General features: G+C 45.7%; 1 protein-coding gene across 2 annotated transcripts in view; it reads left to right on the top strand.

The window, feature by feature from the left end:
- The window catches only part of LOC135397052 (sushi, von Willebrand factor type A, EGF and pentraxin domain-containing protein 1-like), a 45966-nt gene extending 32219 nt beyond the window's left edge, over positions 1-13747 (top strand). For both annotated transcript variants that reach the window (XM_064628382.1, XM_064628381.1), the window contains 6 exons: positions 1136-1351; positions 3868-4001; positions 5206-5320; positions 6152-6319; positions 11289-11489; positions 13376-13747. In XM_064628382.1, coding sequence (XP_064484452.1) covers positions 1136-1351; positions 3868-4001; positions 5206-5320; positions 6152-6319; positions 11289-11489; positions 13376-13578 — 1037 coding nt within the window. In that variant the 3' untranslated portion in view covers positions 13579-13747. The remainder of the gene's footprint in view (positions 1-1135; positions 1352-3867; positions 4002-5205; positions 5321-6151; positions 6320-11288; positions 11490-13375) is intronic.
- Positions 13748-23461: the final 9714 nt, after the last annotated feature.

Raw genomic sequence — 23461 nt, 5'->3', positions numbered from 1 at the left:
ATCTCGGGAAAGACTCCAGTAAAATTGTACAAATAACAGACTTAATTCGCGTGTCTTTCCCCGCTGTCTTCGTCGCTTTCGTTCTCGCCGCTCCTGCTATAGTATCTTCCACGTGTCGTCGTTTTTGTGCGGACATGCGACATGCCGACAGCGCCGATCGGGGCTGTCGGCATGTCGATGCAATCGAGGGAAATCATCCACTATACAACTAATGCTGTAAAAAAAAAATTAAAAAAAAGCGTGGTGCCACCAACCATCGTGATTCTAATCGAAAGCACTAACATTTCCTGGAGTTTGAGGTGACATAGAAAAATAGGGACGGAACCAAGTGGAAAGCACAGATTGAAAAAAAAACAGCAATCAAAGCAGTTGCTCGTTTTCAGCTTGTGCAGTTTCTTTTCTTTCTCGCTCTGTCCTCAAGCCCAAGGGGATGTTTGCCATTTTTCCTTCTTGACCAGCTGGCTTCCATTCTCCAACATTCTCCTACCCATGTCCATACGTATATTCCGTAGCTTAGCAGGATATACAAAAATGTTATTACATAATTTTCGCGACAAGGGTAGCACTTTTCGCATCCAACGGAATCTGCATGAGGCTCTGCATCTCCTCCGAGGAGATACTATACCGTCCGTCGCCTACACTCTTAAAAATGAACTTCACCGCATAGCACGCTCCTAGCCAACCATCATCTCGAATGATATCGTTATCAGCCCTGATTTGTTGAAAACCGGAGGCGTACGCCTTTTTTGTGACACTTATGCTGTTCATAATTGTCACAAAAAATGTGTACGCCCCCCGTTTTCAACAAATCAGGTCTGCTAACGATATCATTCGAGATGATGGTTGGCTAGGAGCGTGCTATGCGGTGAAGTTCATTTTTAAGAGTGTACCACGAACACCTCAGAAAATAGTGTTGTTTCACCGATGGTACTTCATGTTACTTATATACCAGTCGATATCGCGATTATAATCAGGCTGCAGATGGTTGTGATTATGCGCTTCGACTGCTTCGCTTTTTCTTCTTCTTCTTCCTTTGACCCATGATGGAGATGGTGATGAATGGAAGAAAAAAAAATGTTTATTCATTTGTTCAATACATTGTTAGCATTGGGTAACCTCTGTTTAACTTTTACAGAAAAGGCCAGCTTGGGATGGCGTCCCAAGCAAATTATCGCAATGCTGAAGAAAGGCAAATTCGGAGCAGAAATCTACGGCATAAGCGTATCGAGTCGTCCCGGCCGAGACGCTCTGAATGATGTAGTGTCCACTCCCATAGAAAACCATTTGTTCATCCTCCGGGACTTCGACAGCATTCTGTGGCTTGCAGCGATTCTCACCAACGGCACCATTAGTAAGTTCAAATAGCTTGTGTGAAAGATCGTCGTTAAGCTCACTTTGAAAAGGCACTAACACCCGCGCACGAGCATGTCCGACAGGTTTGAATAGAATATGTATTTTACTTGTTGACCAAATAACATGACTGAACAAGGTACCTCCTATCGTAAGACAACTTGGGGGCCTTAACTTATAGCAACCTAACTCACAGACCGCTTCTGTCGATCTAATTCAGACATTTGGACTAGGTACACTCTTAAAAATGAACTTCACCACATAGCACGCTCCAAGCCAACCATCATCCCGAGTGACATCGTTCTCTCACATGATTTGTGGAAAACGGGAGGCGTACGCCTTTTTGTGACAATTAACATTTCTGCATAAGTGTCACAAAAAGGCGTACGCCTCCCGTTTTCAACAAATCAAGGAAGGGAACGATATCACCCGGGGTGATGGTTGGCTAGGAGCGTGCTATGTGGCGAAGTTCATTTTTAAGAGTGTATAGCTGAGGCCCATTAGGAGTACATGTCGGTTGTGTGTCCGTTGTTGAGCAACGTGGCTAGCGGACCACCATCGCAAAAACTCTTGCTCGCCCAAAAAAAAAAAAAAGGTATGTGTTGTGAGTAGTCTGTTAGAAGCTGAATCACCATGGAGAGCTTAGGATGCAACAACCGGTTCCTCGTATTCTGGGGCTACAGCTGTGCAGCGAAACTTCAAAGGCGTAAAAGATGACCAAAGCTATGTTCAACTTCATTAGCGCATGCGTTGTTTGTTCGGACAGCTCCAGGAAAATGGACGTCTGAAGACCTTCACTGCCGGGAGGTGTTGGGGAGCCAAAGTCAGAAATACTTGCGCATTGCGACCAGATGTCATTGCGCTCAGCTTGACTTGGAGTGATTCAGTGTGATTGCTTGCAAACGTTGTTCATGATATTTACGTATATTTTTACGTCAATTTAATTGGGCCTTAATCAACGAGGAGATGGAATATTGCAGTACAGAAGGACAACAACAACTAAGTGATCCACAATGCTTACGCCGCAAGAGGGAACGGAGAAGTCACTGGCAGTTGTGTCACTATGTAGCCTCTGTTCCTTCTCGTGCCATAAGCCTTCCTGACCACAACCGATTCGTTCACGTCACCGCACTTTTGACTTAATGATGATGTGGTGGGATGCTCCCTGCTCAGAGGACCCAACAGCAGTTCATATTCGTTGACGTGATTCCATGACCATGCAGTCCACGCATTGAAATACAAGACACTCACTGAAATGTAGCAGGGCAGACGCTTAGATTTCGTCCAATATAGGCCTGTGGATGTCGAGAAGTCATAGGTGGTCGGAGAGCACAACGCTCTCGTGTGGGATAGAGCGATGTCCATGGTTTTGCATATACTGAACGCTCTGCTGAACAAGGCTTCCAGTTGATGCGTAAAGGCTAGTTTAGAGTCCGAACGTAGCCTTCGCCCATCGCTGCCAGCGTTCTGCGCCGACAGTCAGCATTCGCTACGCCACGCTTCCTCATCCTGCCGGGATCACAGTATGACGCGATTCGGCGCAGCACAACGAAAATACTACCGGAGATTTTTTTCATTTCGTAGTGGCAAAGCAATCATATCTGTACCAGCGTGCTGGAATCCGACTAAAGATAATTCGTGTTCCCATCATTGACACTGTTATGTTTGTACTACTGTAATACGGTTGGTACCCTCCAAAACATGGACATTGAATTCAAGAAGAAAGTCGCACGCACATTCAAAGCGAGACATGCAGAGATATGTGTAAACTCGTACTGTTCAACGAGGGAACATCACAAGAACCTAACTTAACGAGCTTTCAACGTAACTTTGAGTTAGAGGGGGTGTACCGCGAAATAAAGTGACCGAAATCACCGTTGCAAAATAAACTGCTGGAAACAAATGTTTCGTAGTACCCTGATCGAAAACAAGCTGTCTAAAATGCACAGTAGCGCGCGGGAAAATGTCAAGAGCGAATTTGATCTAACGTGGACAAAAATAATAATAACGAAAACACCGAACTTGGTCTAACCTCATAATAAGCTACTCAACATGCTCTTCCGGCGCCCTGCCGTCCAAAGCCTGACAGCCGCTAAAATGTGGCTTTCATCCGTTAGAACGACTTCGACAGATATCGTAGGCTGCAAATGTGAGGGGTGAATTAGTGGTATCGGATTCTAAACACCGCATACCACCTCACGAAGCCATCGAAGCCATTTTTCTTTTGTTTCGAGACTGTGAATTTCGAGATAGGGAATATTGAAGCCCGAGCAACTCGAGAGTCTAAAGTTTGCCGTATCGAATTCTTAAAAGCACGTGCAAGCTATACATGACCGAAATAAAACCGCACCGTCTATATTAAATGCTAAAACTGCTGAGCAGTCCGTGAAGACGGCAGTCGCCGCACGCAAAATCGGTCTTGAGTTGTGTAATGTCTAAAGTGAAAAAGGTTGCACAACCAGGATAGTTTCATATCGTCTTGTGATGTCACCAACTCATGCTGTTGAATCCTGACAGATTATTCCGTGTGTGGCCGTACCCATAGACACAATATTGATACCGGTAAGGAAGACGGACCCCAGCCGAGAATCGCAGGGGGTGAAGATGTCGAGAACTCCTGGCCTTGGATGGTGGAGGTCATGAGATCAGGCGTAAGTTCGTTTTCTGTACGTTAACTAAACATGCATGGCAAGCTACCCCTTGGCAGCACTATCGAAGGCTCCTACAAACGGCTAAAAGCAAACCTGTTGACGAGAACACGTTTCTGTCAAAAGGGTATCAGAATGGGCTGCATAAATCAAGTACCAATTGCCGAGTTATCATCTCGGCTTGTGCATCCTGAACATGGCCATTTCACTCTCTGAGTTGAGTTGAGTTGATTAGAAAAGAAACAAAATAGAGAAATAGGCACACATTACGAGAGCCGGCTACTCCAGATCACTTGGGAAAGCACAAATGGCTATATCTACAATGAAACCAATGAGTGACAAAGGCTCTCAGTCAGTCACTCAAACACTCTGTCCACCGACTTGGAGTCTGCGCAAAATCGCACAAACGCTTGCATGGCGTGAAACTGGCTCTGCTGGCCTTAGCTCGGCTGGATGGCAGGCCATTTGATGTCGTTAAGGTTCTGGGCTCTTGGACATTTAACTCTCTAATTTGCAAGACTACACCTACGGAATCTATCAAAAACCCAAAACACTGGCACGGCAGGGAACTGCCTCATCACTTCAGTACTGGTACTGAAATGTACTGCATAATACATTAAACCATCAGCTGCCATTTATTGCCAACATTTACAGTCTGGTCGAAAGTTGGCGATATGTGGCTAAACGCCATAAATATGCAGTCGAAGTTCAAACGTATCCCAACGAATTCGATTAAAATGCAAAAATGCGAAGTAAAGCGTAAAAGAGTAAGGGAAATCCAATGGACAGGAAATTTCGTTAATTTCCAATCAGTATGTAGGAAACTCAACAATCCACCAAGGGCCAATATGATTTGAAATGAACCGAGAGCATTAATAATACCCAACACACGGCCCGACCTTGGATGGTGGAACTCAGAATGTCAAATGTAAATTCCTTTTTTTTTTTTTTGTATACGAATCATGTCCTTGTACCATGTGCCGAGTTACAGCAAAAATTGGAATATGCAACAAAAACGGACAAAATTTATGACAACCGGTGCTTCTTTTCATCAGGGTATATCAAGTGGCGGGGTCTAATCTGGAATGCGCGTGTATTAAATATTACGGCAGTTGGGTTAAGCGCGCTGTAATGTCTATACAGTGCTGGAATTAGAATAGTATTTAGTTCATTGCAAACAGTCACAGCTACAACGCTGTACCTGCAGGGTCTGTGCGGCGGCTCCATCATTTCGAGAACTTGGATCCTGACTGCTGCGCACTGCGTTTGCAAAATGATAAGTAACGAGATCGTGAGAAGAGAGGAAATCAAGATACGACTAGGTACGATTCTCTCGTATATGAGCTTTTGAGTTGCCGGTACAGCCGTCGCAGATTTCTTCACGTACGCACGCTACTTAAGATTTGGATAGATCGGTGACCTTTGGTGACGCCGTTTTTCTTAGCGAGTGTCCACGCGGTGAATCCCTCTAATTGCCCGCAGCACATCGTTCCCATCGCAGCTTCTCCCGCACCTGTTTTTTCCTCTTTTCTCTTTTTCTTTTTTTAAGGAGTAGCAAGCCGGCACTTTCCTGGCTGACATCTCCCTTTGTGTGAATACATATACTCCCCCCTCTAACCCTCTAATTTAGTGTCCCAGGGTGCCCTGCAGTAAAGATATAACGGATGAATGTGCTACCTGCGGTCAGAATTTTTTAAATGTACCGTAAAGACAGGTAGGTTATGTTGGTGGCGTGGTTTAACAGCTTGTTGTTTGTATACCAGCACAATAAGTTAGACATGTGACAGGGAATATATTATACAACTAAAGCTACCTATTTTAACTATTAAACTAAATATTTTTAGCGTGCTAGTAAAATTGCTGTAAAACCGCTCCTCGAGGCGACGTCTGGTGGGAAAATTTCTCTAAATGTATCCCGACCGAGTTGTTGTTTTTGCAATACCTTTAAAATAGGGAAATCCGTTTTCCAAATGTACGATTACGACAATAGTGGTACGATGGTACGACATTTGTTAGTCGCCTCGTGGCCCCCGCTATAACGGCCTCCTGCAGCGTTGCATTAATTAATTTTCACTAACGAACTTCGAATTATGACCTAACTATGGATAGCTTCGACCTGAATGGCAGACATCATATTCTCATCTCATTTGCAGGATTGACTGACAGAAGAAACACATCGTTTGTAGAAGATATTGCAATAAAAAGAATAATACGACACGAAGCTTACAACGCAACTACACTCGAGAACGACATAGCTCTTCTTGAACTGCAGAGCAACATCACTTATGATCCGTACGTTCGACCCATTTGCCTCCCTCCTGGTAAGTTGCTCTTCAGAAGCTCGCCTTCCGCAAGCATTTCTGGTATTTCTCTCTTCCTCTGTGTTCTTTTTTTTTCTTTTTCTTTTTGTCTCTTGGAAGCAAGATTGATTACACGAAATAATATCGTTTGTAATACTGTTCCCGAAACGTAAAAAAAAATATGGTCGATCCATTGGCGGATCCGATGGAAATGCGTTAGGATTAAAACCCTTTTGCAACTCCCCTTCACAACACTACACAACCCTTCACACGACCCTACACAACACTCACGCAAGATAGCATACGCAGGGAAACAAGCCTTTCGGGCCTGCTCCTATTCAGCTTGGCGGTGCCATCTCGCAGCCTTAGCCTTCTTTCGTCGCCGGTCCGCCCCACAGCTTTCATAGTCCATGGCGAGCCCACGCAGACACCAGTGTTGCCAGGTCACTTACGCGGAAATCCAGGAGATCTGCATCAGAAAATTCAGTAGAATTCAGTAGAAATAGTCGACCTGACAAGTGGGCCATATGATAAATAAACACGAACTATCACAATGTATAGGCGATAGAATAAGTAAAATATACTTGTTATTTGGTGTACACAGTAAAGACGTGCTTGCACACCATCATTCGATTACGTACTCTCGCTCATACATATATGCATTCAGTTTCTATTAAGTCACAGTGAGGTTATAGCAGTTCTTGTCTTCCATCAGTCGGTTCGTGTGCAGCAGTCCAGTGATAGTTTGTCGAAAGCTGTTACGTTTTCATGAGGCTCAACTCCGAAAATATGCGTTCTACGCACACGCTCGAATTTTGAAGCAGAAAAGGTTTACACCAAAATTTTCCAACGACGGAAACATAAGCTCGCCGGAACTTGTCTTCGTGTTTGCTATGTTACAGGGTGTCCTGTGAAATATTCATACTCCTCCAATGCATTTGCTATAAATTGTTTTAGTTGGGCAGCCGCTCGCTTTTTAAAGATGACTCCTTGCAGACGCCACATAATGCGTAGAGATTTAGATTAGTAGATTTAAGCGCGTTTTGATCTGTTTCTGGTATTTCAGTAGAGCGACTCAAAGTCCAGTAGATCTACTGAAATTTCTGTATACCTGGCGACACTGGCTGACACATCTGAAACTGTCGTTCACCACAGTTGCAACGGCGCGCTGCACCTGCCACTGCCGCCACGCCGCCGCCGCGTCGGGTTATCCACGTGCACTCTCCTCCTCTCCCCATAGCGCCTCTCTCCGGTTGGGTGGATACAGACACAACATGTCCCGATTCTTGCCTAGGACTCTAAAGCTAACCCATTAAAAGAGTCGACTTGTTTGTGTTTCCGTTTCTGTGGCAGAATTAAGCTTCGGTTTCCTTGCTATTTTCGATACCGGTTCCAGTCTCTGTTTCTTCAAAATTTCCCTCTGTATTAGACGTTATGGTTTTATGAAGAGGTATGTGCACATCTGTATGTGCTACGTTGCCATTTCTACGCACGCTGTGCGCCGTTATTTTTTCTAGGTCCATACAGGTTCTCTGAACTGTCAACAAACGTCTAAGCCTAACAAGAAATAACGCTTAGCTTGCTCAATTGCCGTACTTTGCATATAGTTTTGACACTTTTTATGTCATAATTGGAGTAGGAAAAGACATAAGAACAAAGCGGTCTTTCCTGACTTCTTACGTTCGAACTTCGGAGCGCTGTCAAGCAGAATGACCAAGAGTAACCGTTTCCTGCAGATTGCATCACTTAGAAGACTGTTTTGCCAACAAGCCCCGATGTGCGCGATGGAAAGTAGCTGTTCTGATTCTCAAAAAACACAAACAGACGTACACAACACAAGCCTCAAGGTGTCACAGAACATCAGCGTGTTGTATGTATGTGTGTGTCGAAAGAAATGTAGGAGGTAACGTGAAGAGAGTGAGTGCATGTCCCGTTAGTTGAATGGGGTCCTCTGGTATGTCGTTGTGAAGGAGATGGCAGCCTAGCGTAACTGGTTAACGCAGTCTGCCGGTAATCGAGAGATACGTGGGTCAATTCCCGCCGCTGCCTGGCTTTCTCGTCGACTGCCTACAATACTCGACTACAATAGTCCTGGTTTTGCCAACTGTAGGATGGGAGAAGCGTAAGCTTGCCCACATCACGCTTCGAAAATACAGCGCCACCTGTGGCACGAAAGGGCTTCTGACAAAAGACTTTTTTATATCTTTTTTTGAAAATAGACACTTTAGAAAATAGATTTTCTTGAAATAGAGTTCGTATTGGCAACTGTAGGATGGGACAAGCTTGCCCTCATCGATGAGGGCAACCTTTATTTTTATTTTTGAAGCGTGATGATTATCGCTGTGACGTCAGACCATTTACCGCTCCGCCTACCCAGCAGGACTGAAAGGCGGAGATTCCAAGACTACCTCCCCTCCAAAATTCTTTGGCTTTCGTTCGCTAAGACGACTTGGACAGATATCGAAAACCCGTGACCACCGTGCCCGTGACTTTGGGTGGTTAAGTAATAATTCGGGTTTAAAAACACGGTATCACTAGTGATACCGTGTTTTTAAACCCGAATTATACCGCGTTACAAAGCACTCGATCATTCTCCTTGATTTTCCTTGTTCCCAGAACGGGAATTTCCAGATCGGGGATTTTGCAACCGCGAATATCGAGGTCCACCCACTCATGTATGTATACTACCTGCGAGTTCAGTGCAATGTATGTCTGTTCTGTCGTACTCTTGAATCTATCGAGTTAGGCAGATATAGGAAGGGGGCATGGGATCCGTCACCGCAGATTGACGTCATCTACAGCCGTTCAATCCTGCCTCACAACGGGCTCCTCCCAATGGCTATACTCTCCTAATAAACGGCTCTGCTTATGTTGTGTATATCAGAAGAAACGTCGTCTGCAATATTTCAGTTGTGGCTTGTGTTGTGTTAGTCCCAAGACCTACTAAATAAAGAGAAGACCTAACCACTACGCGCTCCTCCCCGGCCGCCCTGGCAGTACGTAATTCCGACGCTGCCGCGAGGAGTGGCGCTGCTAAACCACTGTCCTCCGTGCACGCGTGTAGCGTGTAGCCTGCCCATCACTCGCCGTGGGCGTGTTTACTTCCGACTTTGGCATGCTGCTGTCGTTATCAGCGCTTGTTAAGCAGTTGTAATTGTTAGTTTCGCGTGTGTTAGGCTGTTACGTGTCATTTGGTGAACTGTTCACATGGTCTACTGTTGCGTGCCCATCTGCAAGTCTGACGGGAACAAGGTTCGAGATGAAAAAGTTTCGTTTCACGAGTTCCCGTCGTCAGGGCTTCGTGACGCGTGGATTAAGGCTATTTCAAGGTCTGGTGAGTAGCATGCTTCTGCTTTTCTAAAGTACAGCCCCTTCTCCCAAGTGATTGCGAGCGCCTTTCTAACGATAAGGAATCTTATTACACATAGGCCGCAACAACGAGCTGTGGCGACCAAACGACCGATCCCAGGTGTGCTCGCGGCACTTTATGCCCGAGGACTACAAGGAAGGGCTGAAGATAAGAAAGCTCAAGCCAACAGCCGTGCCTTCAGTTTTTCCACAGTACCCAAGCTACAAGCAGCCCTGCCCAAAGAAACCACGAAAAGCCCCAAAACAAAGGGCAGAGAATACTGGGGGACCAGCAGAACATTCAAATGACTGGGCTTCTCAAGAGTAGCTCAGCTGCCACCCTTCAGTGTCCTCCACCAAAGGCAGAAGAACTTTTGCAGCCGTACTTCAATGATCTTCAAAAGAAGCCAGGTAAGAGGAGAGATGCACTAATTTTGTGCACGCATTCTGAACGTTGTTGTTTCTGCAGTGCCAGCACCACCCGGGCTAAAAGCATCCACAATATCGCTTATTGGCGGCTACCTGGTCAAGGCTGTGGAAAACAGAATGAAGTGCGCGGGTTGCTTGGTTCGGCTCAAGAGTGAAGCAAGCGACGGACCTACCGTTGCAATTATCAACAACCTCGATCGCGGTGGACTATCATACCCCAGTTTAGAGTTTGTGGGCTTCTTACTTAAGCTTGAAGAAGCAGCAAGTACTGTGAGAAGCACACTGTTGCAAATGCAAAAACCACTGAACTGGTTTGTTAACAGACTCGCTCCTGTTGTAATTGAAAATCCACTGTTCGCATGCAGCAGCGATAGCAGTGTAGCACATAGGACAGAGTTGGCAAACCTTGTCCTAAAAAAGTTCGGAAGGCCATATCTGACTAACATAACAGTCGATATAGCAGCAGAGAATGCAAAGAAAAAAGTGCAGAACAAACCTCTCTCTCGAAAAGTGCTGAAGTTGTAAATTGATGTGGGTTGTTGAGCATGTAGTCTCTTGTAAATAGAATTTTCATACTCTGAGCTTGTTTGGTCTGTTATTGATTTACCATGTTTCGTTTTATTATGCGGAACTAGCTCTACGGGTACGAACTGGGAAGTCACGTGCGTGTCATCGGACCGCTAATTAGTTATCGCACGGAATCCACCGCCGTATTTATTTACCACAAAAAGAACTAGGTTAACCATCGCAGCATATTTACGTCTAGATATAGGCAAAACATCCGATTTCGTTGCTGCGAATGCTTGTTTAACGAGCTGAATTACGCTGATGTGTCGGGCATTGAGCGCGATTTCATGGACACTCCGTAAACAACTGCTTAAACGCATAATATGGTACTGGCCGCAGAGAAAACGACTTACAGTCGTAAGAGAGTCACATACCGTGTCGTACCGTACAGTATAATGCGAATATTTGAAGCAAAAAAGTCTTAAACCAGCGTTATCTCGGGACCATCGTGTAGTCCACCGCCCAAAAGAACAGAGGGCTTTGCGTGCCCCCTCGCGGGAGCATCGCGAACAAAAGTTTCAGTGCGTTTTTTGGGGCGGGAGTGCGGAGTGGTTAGGTCTTCTCTCTATTTAGTAGGTCTTGGTTAGTCCATCTGCGTTTCATCCTCACAGCAGAAAGTTTCCATCATCATTACTCCGTTTTGCAGAAGAACTTCGGAACAACAGTGATTTCTACCATGCGAAGAAGCCCGCATTTGTGATTGGATGGGGCTCAAATGGGACGTGGAACGCTATGCAAAAACTACAGCAGGTGAAGGTTACCATCCACGATGAGACGAACTGTACCCGTGCATATAACAAGTACCAACTTGCGGACGATATGATGTGCGCCAGTGGCTATGGAGAAGGCACGTCAGTTTTCATTCCCATCCTTTTTTTTTAATTCAATCGTTATGTCATTGTTCGTATCACGTTTCTTCATTCGTTCAAACCGAATCGAACTTACCGTCATTTTAAAACGCATACTGAACGAACGCTAAACGGACAGGACAGTCAGGAACGGCATTCCTCTGCCGTGTTCAACAAACGAACACAGTCTACCTCGCATTAAAGAAAAAGAAAGTAAAAAATACATACATTACATTAGCTATAGATACACATAGACTACATACAGATAGATTAGATACAGATAGATTAGCAGATACATTAGCTGTTTGCCTATCTCACACTGCGCGTAAATTCGTACATCGAGTTGGATAGACATTATTAGGTTAAATGACGGTAAAACCTAGAGACTATCGACGACGACGACAGCAAACGCACACAGACGAAGTCTCACCTTCTGAACGCAAAAGTCTAACAGAGACCCGAAGACGTCTAAGGAGCATAAGCAGGGACGGGGAGGAAACACCTCACATAACAACTCGCTTATGAGTCGAAGGTCAACATCCATGTATTCTAGTGCTCTTCTATACAGTGCGTTCTATAGTGTTTTGTCATGTATTTTTACCTGAAATATTCTAGCCACCAGCTAGTTTGTTATTTAGCAATTATTTGAATATCCGTAGGCTAGGCTAGGTTACATAGGCAAAATAGTGATAAAATTGTGCTACACCATAACGTAGAGGATGTTTGTTTTCATTCAATGCAGATTTTTTTCTTTTCTTTTTTTTTACGAATAAGCTACAATGGCAGCATAGATGCAGCTTTTTCGGGTGGATTATACAGCCAGGGCGACATTCTGTCAAAAGTAGTCTGTAACTACTAGTTGAATCCTTCCGAAAAAATTAAAAAGAACTTCGTTAACTAACTTGTTATTGGGAGATTTTCGGGGAAATCTGTTATAGCAAAATTGGTGCTACTCATTATTTAATGTCACCCTATTTGATGAAAACCACGAAACGGTTAAAATCCAATACTGTATCCATCACCAAGTTTTCCTATGCAAATGAGCCCAATGAGCGGACACGACTATCGTCTCCGGCAGCTTATCTGGATTGCAAAGAAGTTTATCTGGCTTGCAGATCAACATGCTCCAACAAGTTCCATCGCTCCAGAGGACGTGGCTCTGGCACATGCAAAGAATGTCCATTTCTCTCACGACGCACAAGACATGCTTGTTTTGAATAAGGGTTCCGCTCGTTCGCATAGAAAAATATTGGACGGTGGAGATATGAATCGCACTTGCTCGTTTGAAGGCGTAAAAAAAAATAGGATGGCTTTAAGAAATGAATGGTTCTAATAGACCTCTCTCTGTTTGTAAACAAATGACGTCATAGTGTTCGACGGCGTCACCAATTTGGTAGACTTGCACTACTCTCGAAGCTAGGGGCGGACAAAGTCGCGCCCGAAAGCCACAGCCTTGAAGAGATTACAATGATCCCTGAAAGGACCTTTGGTCCTACTTCTCGATCAATAGGAGGCAGCGAACGAGTGTCCATTCGTGGAACCCAACCCTCCCCTTCCGATTTGATTCGGTTGCAGTCTGTCTACCAACGTCATGATGACGTTTCTCAGGTAGGGGTCTATCGTGCTACCTAACATTTCCCCGAAATCCTCGAATTAAAAGTTTATCAATCAATTTGATGCAAGTACTGATCTAGCAGTTACATTCGCTCTTCCACAAAATGTCCGCCACCTATGCTGGTCTCATGTTTCTTGTTCTTTTTTTAAACAAAAATATTCGTATCTATTGATACATACAAATGCATGACGATAGTGCAGCGCAACAGTCATGGGTTATCATGGCTGGCGGTTGTATATTTGCATTTAGGCTCATGATGAACGTTTCCAGGTGACTCCTGCGGGGGCGATGGCGGTGGACCACTGATGCAAGGTGTTGCCAAAGACGAATATATCTGGACCCAGGTGGGCATTGTGAGCTGGGGAGGGACTGCACGATGTGGCAAGAGCGGCAAACCCGGTGTCTATACCAATGTGTGGAAACACAGGCGATGGATCGATCAGTACGTGTCAGACGCACAAGAAGCTCCATAAGTGATAACTACAAGGTCCACCCAACTAGGCTGTGTATACACATGAACGGCATGACCGGTGCTGCTGGACTACTGCAGACCTCGTAGCATTTTCTGTTACTTATGACGGCAGGCCTTTTTTTGGCGCATTTATGAAAAATGAATACAAATAAAAGAAAGTTTGGGATCTATTGCGGTTCAAAAGTACAGCTGAAGCCGGCTGTACAAGTTTTAAACAGCGAACAAGGTCTTAACCCCAAATGCATGTGTGCTGTTTTAAAAAATATTCACTAAAGCCTTTCTGTCGACTTAACTGCCTCCTGGCACCTAAATTCCATTCTGTTAGAGGCGCTAAAAACCCCAATACGGTGAACCACAACGAACACTTGCGCTCGAACACACGTCTAAGGTCCAGTACCCACGTGCGGAACGCATGTGCGAAAACCGCCTGCGGTGTGCCGCTGGGCTGCGAGAAAGAGGGCTTTCCCCGAGCAGCCGCTACGGCTCTGTGGTTTCCACGGCTCTCAAAATATCTTACGACGACGAAGTTGTCGACGTGTTGCAGACTGGCTGCGTGGCTGGAAGAAAAGTGCGTGACGCAATCACCGTTGACCACCTGCCTCAACGAAGATGCGCGGCAGATATGCCGTTAAAAATTGTCCACCCTGCGCGGTCAAGGGAAAAAGGTACGCGCAGGGGGATTGTCCCGCAGCGCGGCAAGAATTTTCGCCCCAGATACGCCTTATACCGCGCGCATTTGCCGCATGTGGCTACGCGGCCTAGGAATAACAAAAAGAGCACTATTGTTCCATTTTGCACCTCCACCTGCGTAGCCGTAATACTGTAGCGTATCATATTTTGAAAGAACGTGTTGTTCAATAGTGTTCCACTCATGCATCCAATGTGTAGTCAGAGGTACACGTTTTCCTGCTGTGTGTTATTCGGGCAGAGCGGTCGCTCGTGAATCGGTCTACCTTGAATTTATCGCACGGAATAAATATTCCAGCGGAATATTGGCGCTCAATATATTCAGCACAACTTTTAAGGGCCATTTGAACCATATATTTCGAAACATTTCATCGGTAATCAAGCCACGTTCAAGCGTGAGGAATGAACTGAAAGCCATGATGAACTGAAAGTCCGTGACGTTACTTACTGGCATGAACGAAAATGGCTCCAGCAAGCACCACATGTAATATTGTGCCTGTTAGGTAATGACTATTTCAAGGGTGTACCGTAAAGCAAAACAGTCAAGCAGTATATGTTGGCGGCGTACTTCTACAGTTTGTTCCTTGTAAACCCAGCACAAGTTACAAATAAAACAGTGAACGCTTTATATTTTTAATTTACTAGCAAAGTTCAGATAAAGGAGAGCCATATATTAAAGGGGGTCGACCATTAATGGGTCACGCCTACACATGAAGATACACCCGTGAAGACCTTCCCGTATGTATGAGTATGAAGTACGGGCGACTCTTTGGAATACTCGTTTCAACAAACCTCTATGGGTAAATTCTCTTCCTGTCTTGAGATCGTGGTCGCTTCCGAAGTTTTACAAAGCGCACCTAAACAGTTCATTTCCAAGTACAAAGTACTGTCTAGTTCAGACTCCGGAAAAGAGAAAAATGTACCACCGGGAAAGATGTCACAATTTTTTACTGAAAAAGCGGTGGCATCCCTGTCTAAAAATATCACGGAAATAAAACGTATCAGATCTGGGGACTTGCTCATAAAATGCACGAATAAGAAAGACTGCAACTGTATATTGAACGCTCATGAAATGATGGGAGTAAAGATTGCAGCTTCGATGCATAAAACACTAAACACTTGCAGGGGTGTATTCTCAGTTTTTGAGTTGGTTGACGTGCCACCTGAAGAAATCTTAATGGAGCTCAGGGACCAGGACGTCGTTGATGTACGCAAAATCAAAATCCGTAAAAATGGGGAGTACATCACCTCACGAAAGATAGTACTGACTTTTGACAGGCTCACACTTCCAACAAAACTAAAAGTAGGCTACCTGTCAGCAGATGTCCGACCTTACACACCGAACTCGTTGCGCTGTTTTCTGGGCAACAGGTTTGGACATGCTGCAGACGGGTGCCGTGGCTCTGCCTGTTGTGCACGATATGGAAAGTCTGGCCATGAGACTAAAGAATGCAAAAGGCCAGACTGCTGTGTCAACTGTTCTTCCAACCACCCATCCTACTCGAGGTCCTGTACAAAGTGGAAATATGAAAAAGAAGTCCTGCACGTTAAGGTTACACAGAACATCAGTTACCCAGAAGCAAGGAAAAAAAGTAGCTCCCATCTTTTTCGAAAAATCTTTTGCCACAGCTGTAAAACAGAAAGTAAAACTAGTAACGCAGTACACACAGACCGAGCAATCACTACTGACAGAGGCAACCACAAATAAAGGTCAACGAGGTGCACATCCAGAGGCGGAGAGCTTTCATTTTCCCGGGGGGGGGGGGGGGGGGGCAAGGGCGCACCGCGATATAAGTACTCTAGCGGAGGTAGGGGGGGAGGGATATGTTTATTAAGAAAAGAAAGAAAGGTAAGCCAGATGGATGTCGGCGTGTTATTCAACAAATGTGAAAAGGGGAAAGCAAAAAAGGCAAAGAAAAAAGAAAGCAAAAGAAAACACAAAGAAGGAAAGAAAAGGAAAAGAAAAATGGAGAACACAAAACTAAAGCTGAAGAATCACACACTCTGGCGGGATCTTATGATGTATGCAGAACTGGTATAGAAATGAGAGGAAGGAAGAACAGAAAAAAAGAAAAACAGAGAGAACGTAAACAGTGAACATGTGCACAACTGAAGGCATTACGCCTGTGAAAACTGAGTACAAAAGAAACAAAATGCATTGAATCCTCGGTGTTTGACCCGAAATGCGCGCAATATTATGAATATGGTCAATGAAATGGACCAGCGGGAGTTGAACCCGCTCCCAACGGATATGCGTGCCGAAGATTCAACCGTTCCACCTCACTGGCAGCTGCAGGTACCTTTTCGACTGCTTTCGTTTCATTGATCTGATTGCTTTGGGCGAAATTCAGGCAATGTGCTGTGTCATCCTCGGTGTTTCTTCGCCTCACCTTCTACTGTGATAATGAGTATGGTGTGCGGATACATATTTTACACGCAAGATGCAGTTTTGGGGTTGGTGCCTCTTCGCTCTTTTGACCTGGGCGCTCCGAGCCCCAAAGGTTGGGGTCAGTCTCTTAGCGGGACTTCCCGGGGGACGCCCCCCCCCCCCCCCCCCCGCAGTCGGCGCCTTTGTGCATATCCACCTCCAGTCCCCGAAACTCCAATGGCGTCACTAAGGGTCGATTCACACGATGCAACTTTAGTTGCGCGCAACCAGGTTGCACCACCAAGTTGCACCGTGTGAACGCGAAGCTCTGGTTGCGCAACTCGAGTTGCAGGAGTTGAACAGTTGCAGGCGTTCTCCTGCAACTCTAGCTGCAGATCACACGGCTCCGCCTTGCAAGCGCGACCAATCAGGAAGACTTCCATGTGGCAGTTATTGCAGCGGCAGTACGCGAGACGATGAAATTATCACTGACCAGTGGAAATAATGCAAAATTATCAAACTCGCAACGGATTGAAGTCGTAACGAGCGGAAGTCGCAGTGGGATTGGACGATTATAATGACAATGACGTTTTTTCGCGCCATCTGGCGAACTCAGTGACAACTATGGCATTCAGAGTTGCTCGCCGTATGAAAGGGACCTTTTTGGTGCAACTTTGGTTGCGCGCAACTGTAGCGGGAAGAGAGTTGCAGCAAAAAGTTGCACCGTATGAATCGACCCTAACACCGACGCCACTTCTGTCCTCACAGTCCACGGAGGTGTCATCCATGGATTGCGAGGACGAGACGAGCTCTGAGCGCTCTTTTGCGAGCACGAGCTCCCAAACCCCCAAAAAGAACAGGGCTGCGTCTACTAAGGCAGCGCCGCTGCCAGCGCTGTCAGCGGATGGCAAGTTTCCGTCTACTAGGGCAGCGCGCTCGTTTCGTAGACAACTTGCTGTCGCAGCGCCGCTGCTCCCGCTGGCCAGCGCAGGCAGCAGGTCGGGAGCCGCTGAGCGCGCTGCTGCTGGCTGTGTGACGTCACGATAGCAGACGACATCACCCGCTGCGTAGTTCGAACATGGCGTCCACATCGACTGCTGGGCTAATCACTGTCACAGTGGCTACCCGACGCCAACATGCAGTCTATACGGGTCGTGGATACATGAACTAACCTCAAACGATGTTGGTGACATTCTAAAATCGGTATGGAAGCGGTAGGGTTTGAACCGAGATACGCTTTCGGCGAGACTAACCTGAAGGCCGCTCTAGTGCATGGCCTCGGATTCTTGTCTGTTTGCTTTTTTGTAGTAAGGACGGAAAGCGCGCCAGTTATACAACGCTCTTGATCTGTCTCGGAGGCTTCGGAAATAAAAACATCCAGTAATCGACTGCGCGGTACCATCGGGGATCTCGTCGTCTGCTCGTTGGCCGCCATTTTCAGCAAAACCAGCGAGCTTGTCTACTAAACCAGTGCCTGCTGTCGCTAGCGCTGCCCCCTACCGGTGCTGTCGGCGCTTTTTTAGTAGACGCAGCCCAGATCTAGTCTGTCTGGGAGTGGGTCACTCCCTGACATTCCTGACAAGGAGCTTGCAGCTGCGCGGAAAAAAAAACCCAGAAGGCCGCGGGTTACACCCCCAACAAAAAATAAATAATGGAAGCCCTTCCTAGTCGGGCAAAGTTCCTCACGCACGTTTTTCTTCGTACTGCAATCATTATGCAGCACACGATGCTGCAATGGAATTGCCGTGGCTTACTCTCAAATTTAGATGATGTCAACGATCTTTTCGAAAAGTATAACACATCATGGTTTTGTCTTCAAGAAACATATCTGAACACACAACCACAGAATCCACTGCGTAAACACAATATCTTTAGAAGAGATCGAACCGACGCCACCCGAGCATGTGGTGGTGTTGCGATCGTCACGCGAGGATCTCTCCCAACCAAAGCGGTACATCTAGTTACAGATTTGGAAGCTGTAGCTGTGCAGACGTGTCTAGACAGGATAGTCACCATCTGCTCAGCCTATTTGCCACCATCCGGCACAATTACACAAAAAGAATTAGAAAACTTGTGCAGCCAACTTCCTAGTCCCTTTATACTTCTAGGTGACTTTAATGCTCACAATCCACTTTGGGGCAGCACACGAACTGACACACGAGGGAAAATGTTAGAGAAATTTTTATTATCATCATCCATCTGTCTTTTGAACACAGGGACACCTGCATACACACATTCTTCAAGTCAGTCTCTCTCAGCCTTAGACTTGTCCTTTTGCAGTCCATCCTTGTTTCAAGAGATAGAATGGACTGTAGAAGAAAACCAGCTTGGGAGTGACCACTTCCCAGTGGTGTTAAAATATCTTACGCCAGTGAACCCTCTGACAACACGCCCCCTTAGATGGAAACTCCATCTAGCCGACTGGAAGCAGATTTCATTTCAGAAAGAAGTGACCTGTCTTTAATTCCTATTGATAGCGTAACGATAGAAGAAGCTAGTTGTTTTATCAGAAACATCATACTTGATGCAGCAACAGAATCCATTCCCCAGACTGCTGGTCGCTTCCAAAAGCGACCTAAACCCTGGTGGAATCAATGAATGCGAGGAAACTCGGAAACTTCAAAATCGTGCATGGGGTACATTTCGGAGATACCCCACCTCCGAAAATCTTTTATTTTTCAAAAAGGCAAGAGCAAAGGCCAGGTGGACACGAAAACAGGCTAAACGATCCTCTTGGCGAACTTTTGTATCTTCTCTATCTTGTAATACCCCGTCCAAAATCGTATGGGACAGACTTCGTAAACAGAGGGGAGCATATCAGTCATTCAGTCCCTCTTTTAGAAGTTAACGGTCATGTATGCGAAAGCCTAGACGAACAGGCTAATGCACTCGGGGAACACTTCCAAAGCATTTCCAGTTCCTCCCATTATAGCAGTGAATTCAGTAAAATTAAACAAAGGGCTGAAAAACAAAATATTCCAGTAAATGGTGGAGACGGTTTTGGATATAACCAGCCCTTCACCATGGTAGAATTGTCACGCTCCTTAGTGTCAGCAAAAGCGACTACTCCAGGCCCAGACCGTATTACATATTCAATGCTTGAAAACCTGTCTGACATATAAAAAAAATGTTTACTTCAGTCCTTCAACCATGTATGGATACAGGGGACACTACCCTCTGCGTGGAAAATTCCCACCATAATCCCCCTCCTGAAACCAGGGAAAGAAGCCTCTTGTCCTGCCAGTTATCGTCCCATCGCTCTCACAAGCTGCATAGGCAAAACTTTTGAGCGAATGGTGAATAACCGCTTGGTTCATTTTCTTGAAATGAATAAGTGTCTATCAGAATTTCAGTGTGGTTTTCGAACGGGGTGCTCCACAATGGATCACCTCGTTCGTCTAGAAACAACCATTCGTGAAGCTTTTGTCAGGAGGCAACACTGCTTGTCAGTTTTCTTCGAATTGGAAAAAGCATATGACACTGCGTGGCGATACGGTATCCTACAGGATCTCCATTCGTTCGGTATACGGGGTCGTCTTTTGAAATGTATTGCTGACTTCCTTCAACACAGAACATTTAGAGTTCAGCTGGGAGCAACCTTATCCCATTTGTTTGAGCAGGAGAATGGTGTCCCGCAGGGATCTGTTCTCAGCGTCACGTTATTCCTTATCAAAATCAACGCTATAGCCAGTGTCATCCCACCCTCTATATCATTTTCTCTGTATGTGGATGACATCCAGATATCTTGTTGTTCTGCGAACTTACCCAGATGTGATGATGATGATGATGATTTGGATTTTTTTGGCGCAAAAGCTACTAGGGCTATAATGCGCCAAACAACAAGGTATTGTGATGAACCCAGTTAAAAATTGAAATGCTCATATTAAAACAACTTGGCTAGTGGTGGCTTAAAAAAAAAACATCAAAGGGTAAATTCACAGTTTGTTTACCCAGATGTGAACGACAGGTGCAACTCTGTATAAATAAGATGGCAAAATGGTCCTCACATAACGGGTTTAAATTCTCTACTGAAAAAACAATGTGTGTTCATTTCTCGAGAATCAAAGGAATGTTTCTCTCTCCTAAGCTGCAACTTAATAAACAGGATATCCTTGTAAAATCCGAATGCAAGTTTCTTGGCATCACGTTCGATTCAAAGCTTACTTTCAAGCCCCATATTCAAAACCTGAAGGCAAAATGTATTAAGTAATTGAATCTACTGAAAATCCTCTCTCACAGACCTTGGGGTGCAGACCAGGAGACACTTCGCCGTGTATACACTTCCTGCATTCCCTCCAAGATAGATTATGGCTCTATCGTCTATGGCTCAGGCCGCCAATCCGTATTGAAGTTGTACATCACCAAGGGCTCAGGCTTATCCTTAGTGCGTTCCGCACGTCTCCAGCTGGGTCATCCCACGTCAAATCACCCAAAGGTTGTGCTCGACCCCCCTCAGTTTTGCTTCCAAAAATTATCATGGACTCCTTATCGCAAATAAAGACATTTTCCAGAGTTTTACTGGACAATGTTGAACTGTTGTCGATTTAGGCGGGGTCAAAGTTCGTCAGAATTGCGAAAACCAAGCCACGAAAAAAGTTACCTACTGAGCAGGGTTTTGAGTCTAGGTGGACTTTAGTGACGTAGAATGAAAGAACGTGGCCCTAACATTCTGCCAATATCAAGTTCTTCCCTCGTTGTTTCATTTTCGGACAGCGAAACAGGGCTGCTTTTTGGCGCTATTTCTTACAACTTTGCGCCTTGCTAAGGGCACTTTTCGCACAAGCTGGAAGGGACAAATACATTCAGCGTGTTCTGTACCTCCATACTTCAAAATCGCATGTTTTGAAGGCCGACCACACAATACTCTTTGCCCCATTTAATCCCAAATGCCGTACTTTTGGTAAAGTTGGCCGTTTTCAACGCCGTTTTTGAAAATGAAGCGGTCGGCCGAGAACAATCCGAATAGATGGAGATGACAGATCAATATCTCTACTAAATCATATAAAAAAATTGAGAAGGTACTTTTTGATAAGGGTGAGAAAATATTTTTGCAGCCATTTACTTCGGCCGTAAAAGCTTGAACGGACCCTTTCTTTCCCCCTTGGCTGTTTACCCACAATTCGCATGGACTTTTAACACGTCACACTTAACCCTTTAAATACCAAGCCATGATGAAGACAGTGCCCAGAACAAGAACAGTCGCTGCTCGAAATATCGGCGGCTCTCGTCCTGTGGCAATTCCCTTTATACTTCCATAGCAGTTCGCTGGATTTCTACCTGTCTACAAAGATGTCCTACCTCCCAATACCAGAGAAGACCATGTGTCATACCTCTCTTGCAAACACTTCTGCCCGTTCGACCGTGTCAAATGATTGGCGTGAACCTCTTCTACACCAGCAGCAAGAACTGACTATCTGGTAGGTGTTGATTACTTCTCCCAGTTCTTCTAGTTGTACAGACTCTACAGGACGACAACAGCAGACGTGACAGCTGCGTCGAATGTTCGCTCGTTTCGTCATTCCTGACACACTGTGGTCAGACAGTGGACCTCAATTCGCTTCTTCAGAATTTAACCAGTTCCTGTGGGACAACGACATTGTGCACGTAACCTCCAACCCTTACTTCCCGCAGAGCAATGAACAGCTCGAGCGGGTGGTAGAAACAACAAAAGCACCGCTGACGAAGATCCAGCATATACACGTCTTTCAAAGTGCAAAGTTGGGGTAGTTGGTGTGACATTACTAGTTTAGGCTGCCAATGGGGACGTCGGACAAAGTAGGAGACACGACTCGTGGTCTTTGTACTCGTGCACTTTGTCGTGCCCGAACATACGCTTTCGCCTTGGACCGCGTTTTTGTGCCAGAGGACGTCCGGACACTATGTGGGGTGATGGATCCCACCCCTTCCCACACACGAAGGAAAGAAAAAAAAAGCTGTTTCTGTTGTCGTGTCTCCTACTTTGTCCGACGTCCCCTTGGCAGCCTAAACTAGTAATGACACGTCTTTCTTCAGGTTCATCGAGCCACTCCAGGGACCTGTGGCTACTCCCTGGCAAAACTGCTGATGGCGATCCGTCTCAAATGCAACGTTCCCGTAGCACCGAAGCCACCGTACCCAAATGGTCAGATTTCCGCAGGTAGCGGCGCAGATATAAGCGAGGACAAAGAGCACAAGCTGCGTGCTACAGTGCACGACACAGGATAGTACAGTTCACGGAAAACACGTACATACCCATCTTAGCAGGCGTTACCACTCACGCCACGAGAGTGCCGCAAGCCCAGGTCATATATAGTACGCACTGGGGCTGATCTCCAGAGGCAGACATGACAGCACCTGCAAGAAGTTTTTTCCAGAATCGCAAACGACGTCTCAAGACACTCTAGCATCAACGGCCCCCCTGTATAGTGCATTGCTCCTCGGTGGTGCAAACTCTGTCGAGGCCAATAGTAAGGAAGCCCGAACGCTTCAGCTGCGAGGACTGTAAATAAATGTATATACTGAAAGGGGAAGGTGTGGCCAGAAGACGAAGATGAAGCCTCGCAACGTACCCGAGGCGCCTGGCTCTCGTTAGTGTGACTATGGTGAGCTAGAAGGAAGAAGAAGGAAGAAGAAGGAAGAAGACTTCCAGCTCACCATAGTATGACATTAAACTGTTCTCTTCTTCTACACAGTGGTCGTCTCTCACTTCCTTCCGCCTGATTTACCACTCGCTCGACAACGCCAAGTAGTACAGAGAAGAGAAAAAAATATATGTTACTAAAGTGTGCCTCTGATAAGATACACCGTCATTTCGTTCTTATTTTTTGTCGTGTATTTCCGTGGCCAGGCG

The sequence above is a fragment of the Ornithodoros turicata genome, chromosome 6 (genome assembly GCF_037126465.1).
Source record: "Ornithodoros turicata isolate Travis chromosome 6, ASM3712646v1, whole genome shotgun sequence".
Classification (NCBI taxonomy): Eukaryota; Metazoa; Arthropoda; class Arachnida; order Ixodida; family Argasidae; genus Ornithodoros; species Ornithodoros turicata.
This window is presented reverse-complemented; position numbering and strand designations above follow the sequence as displayed.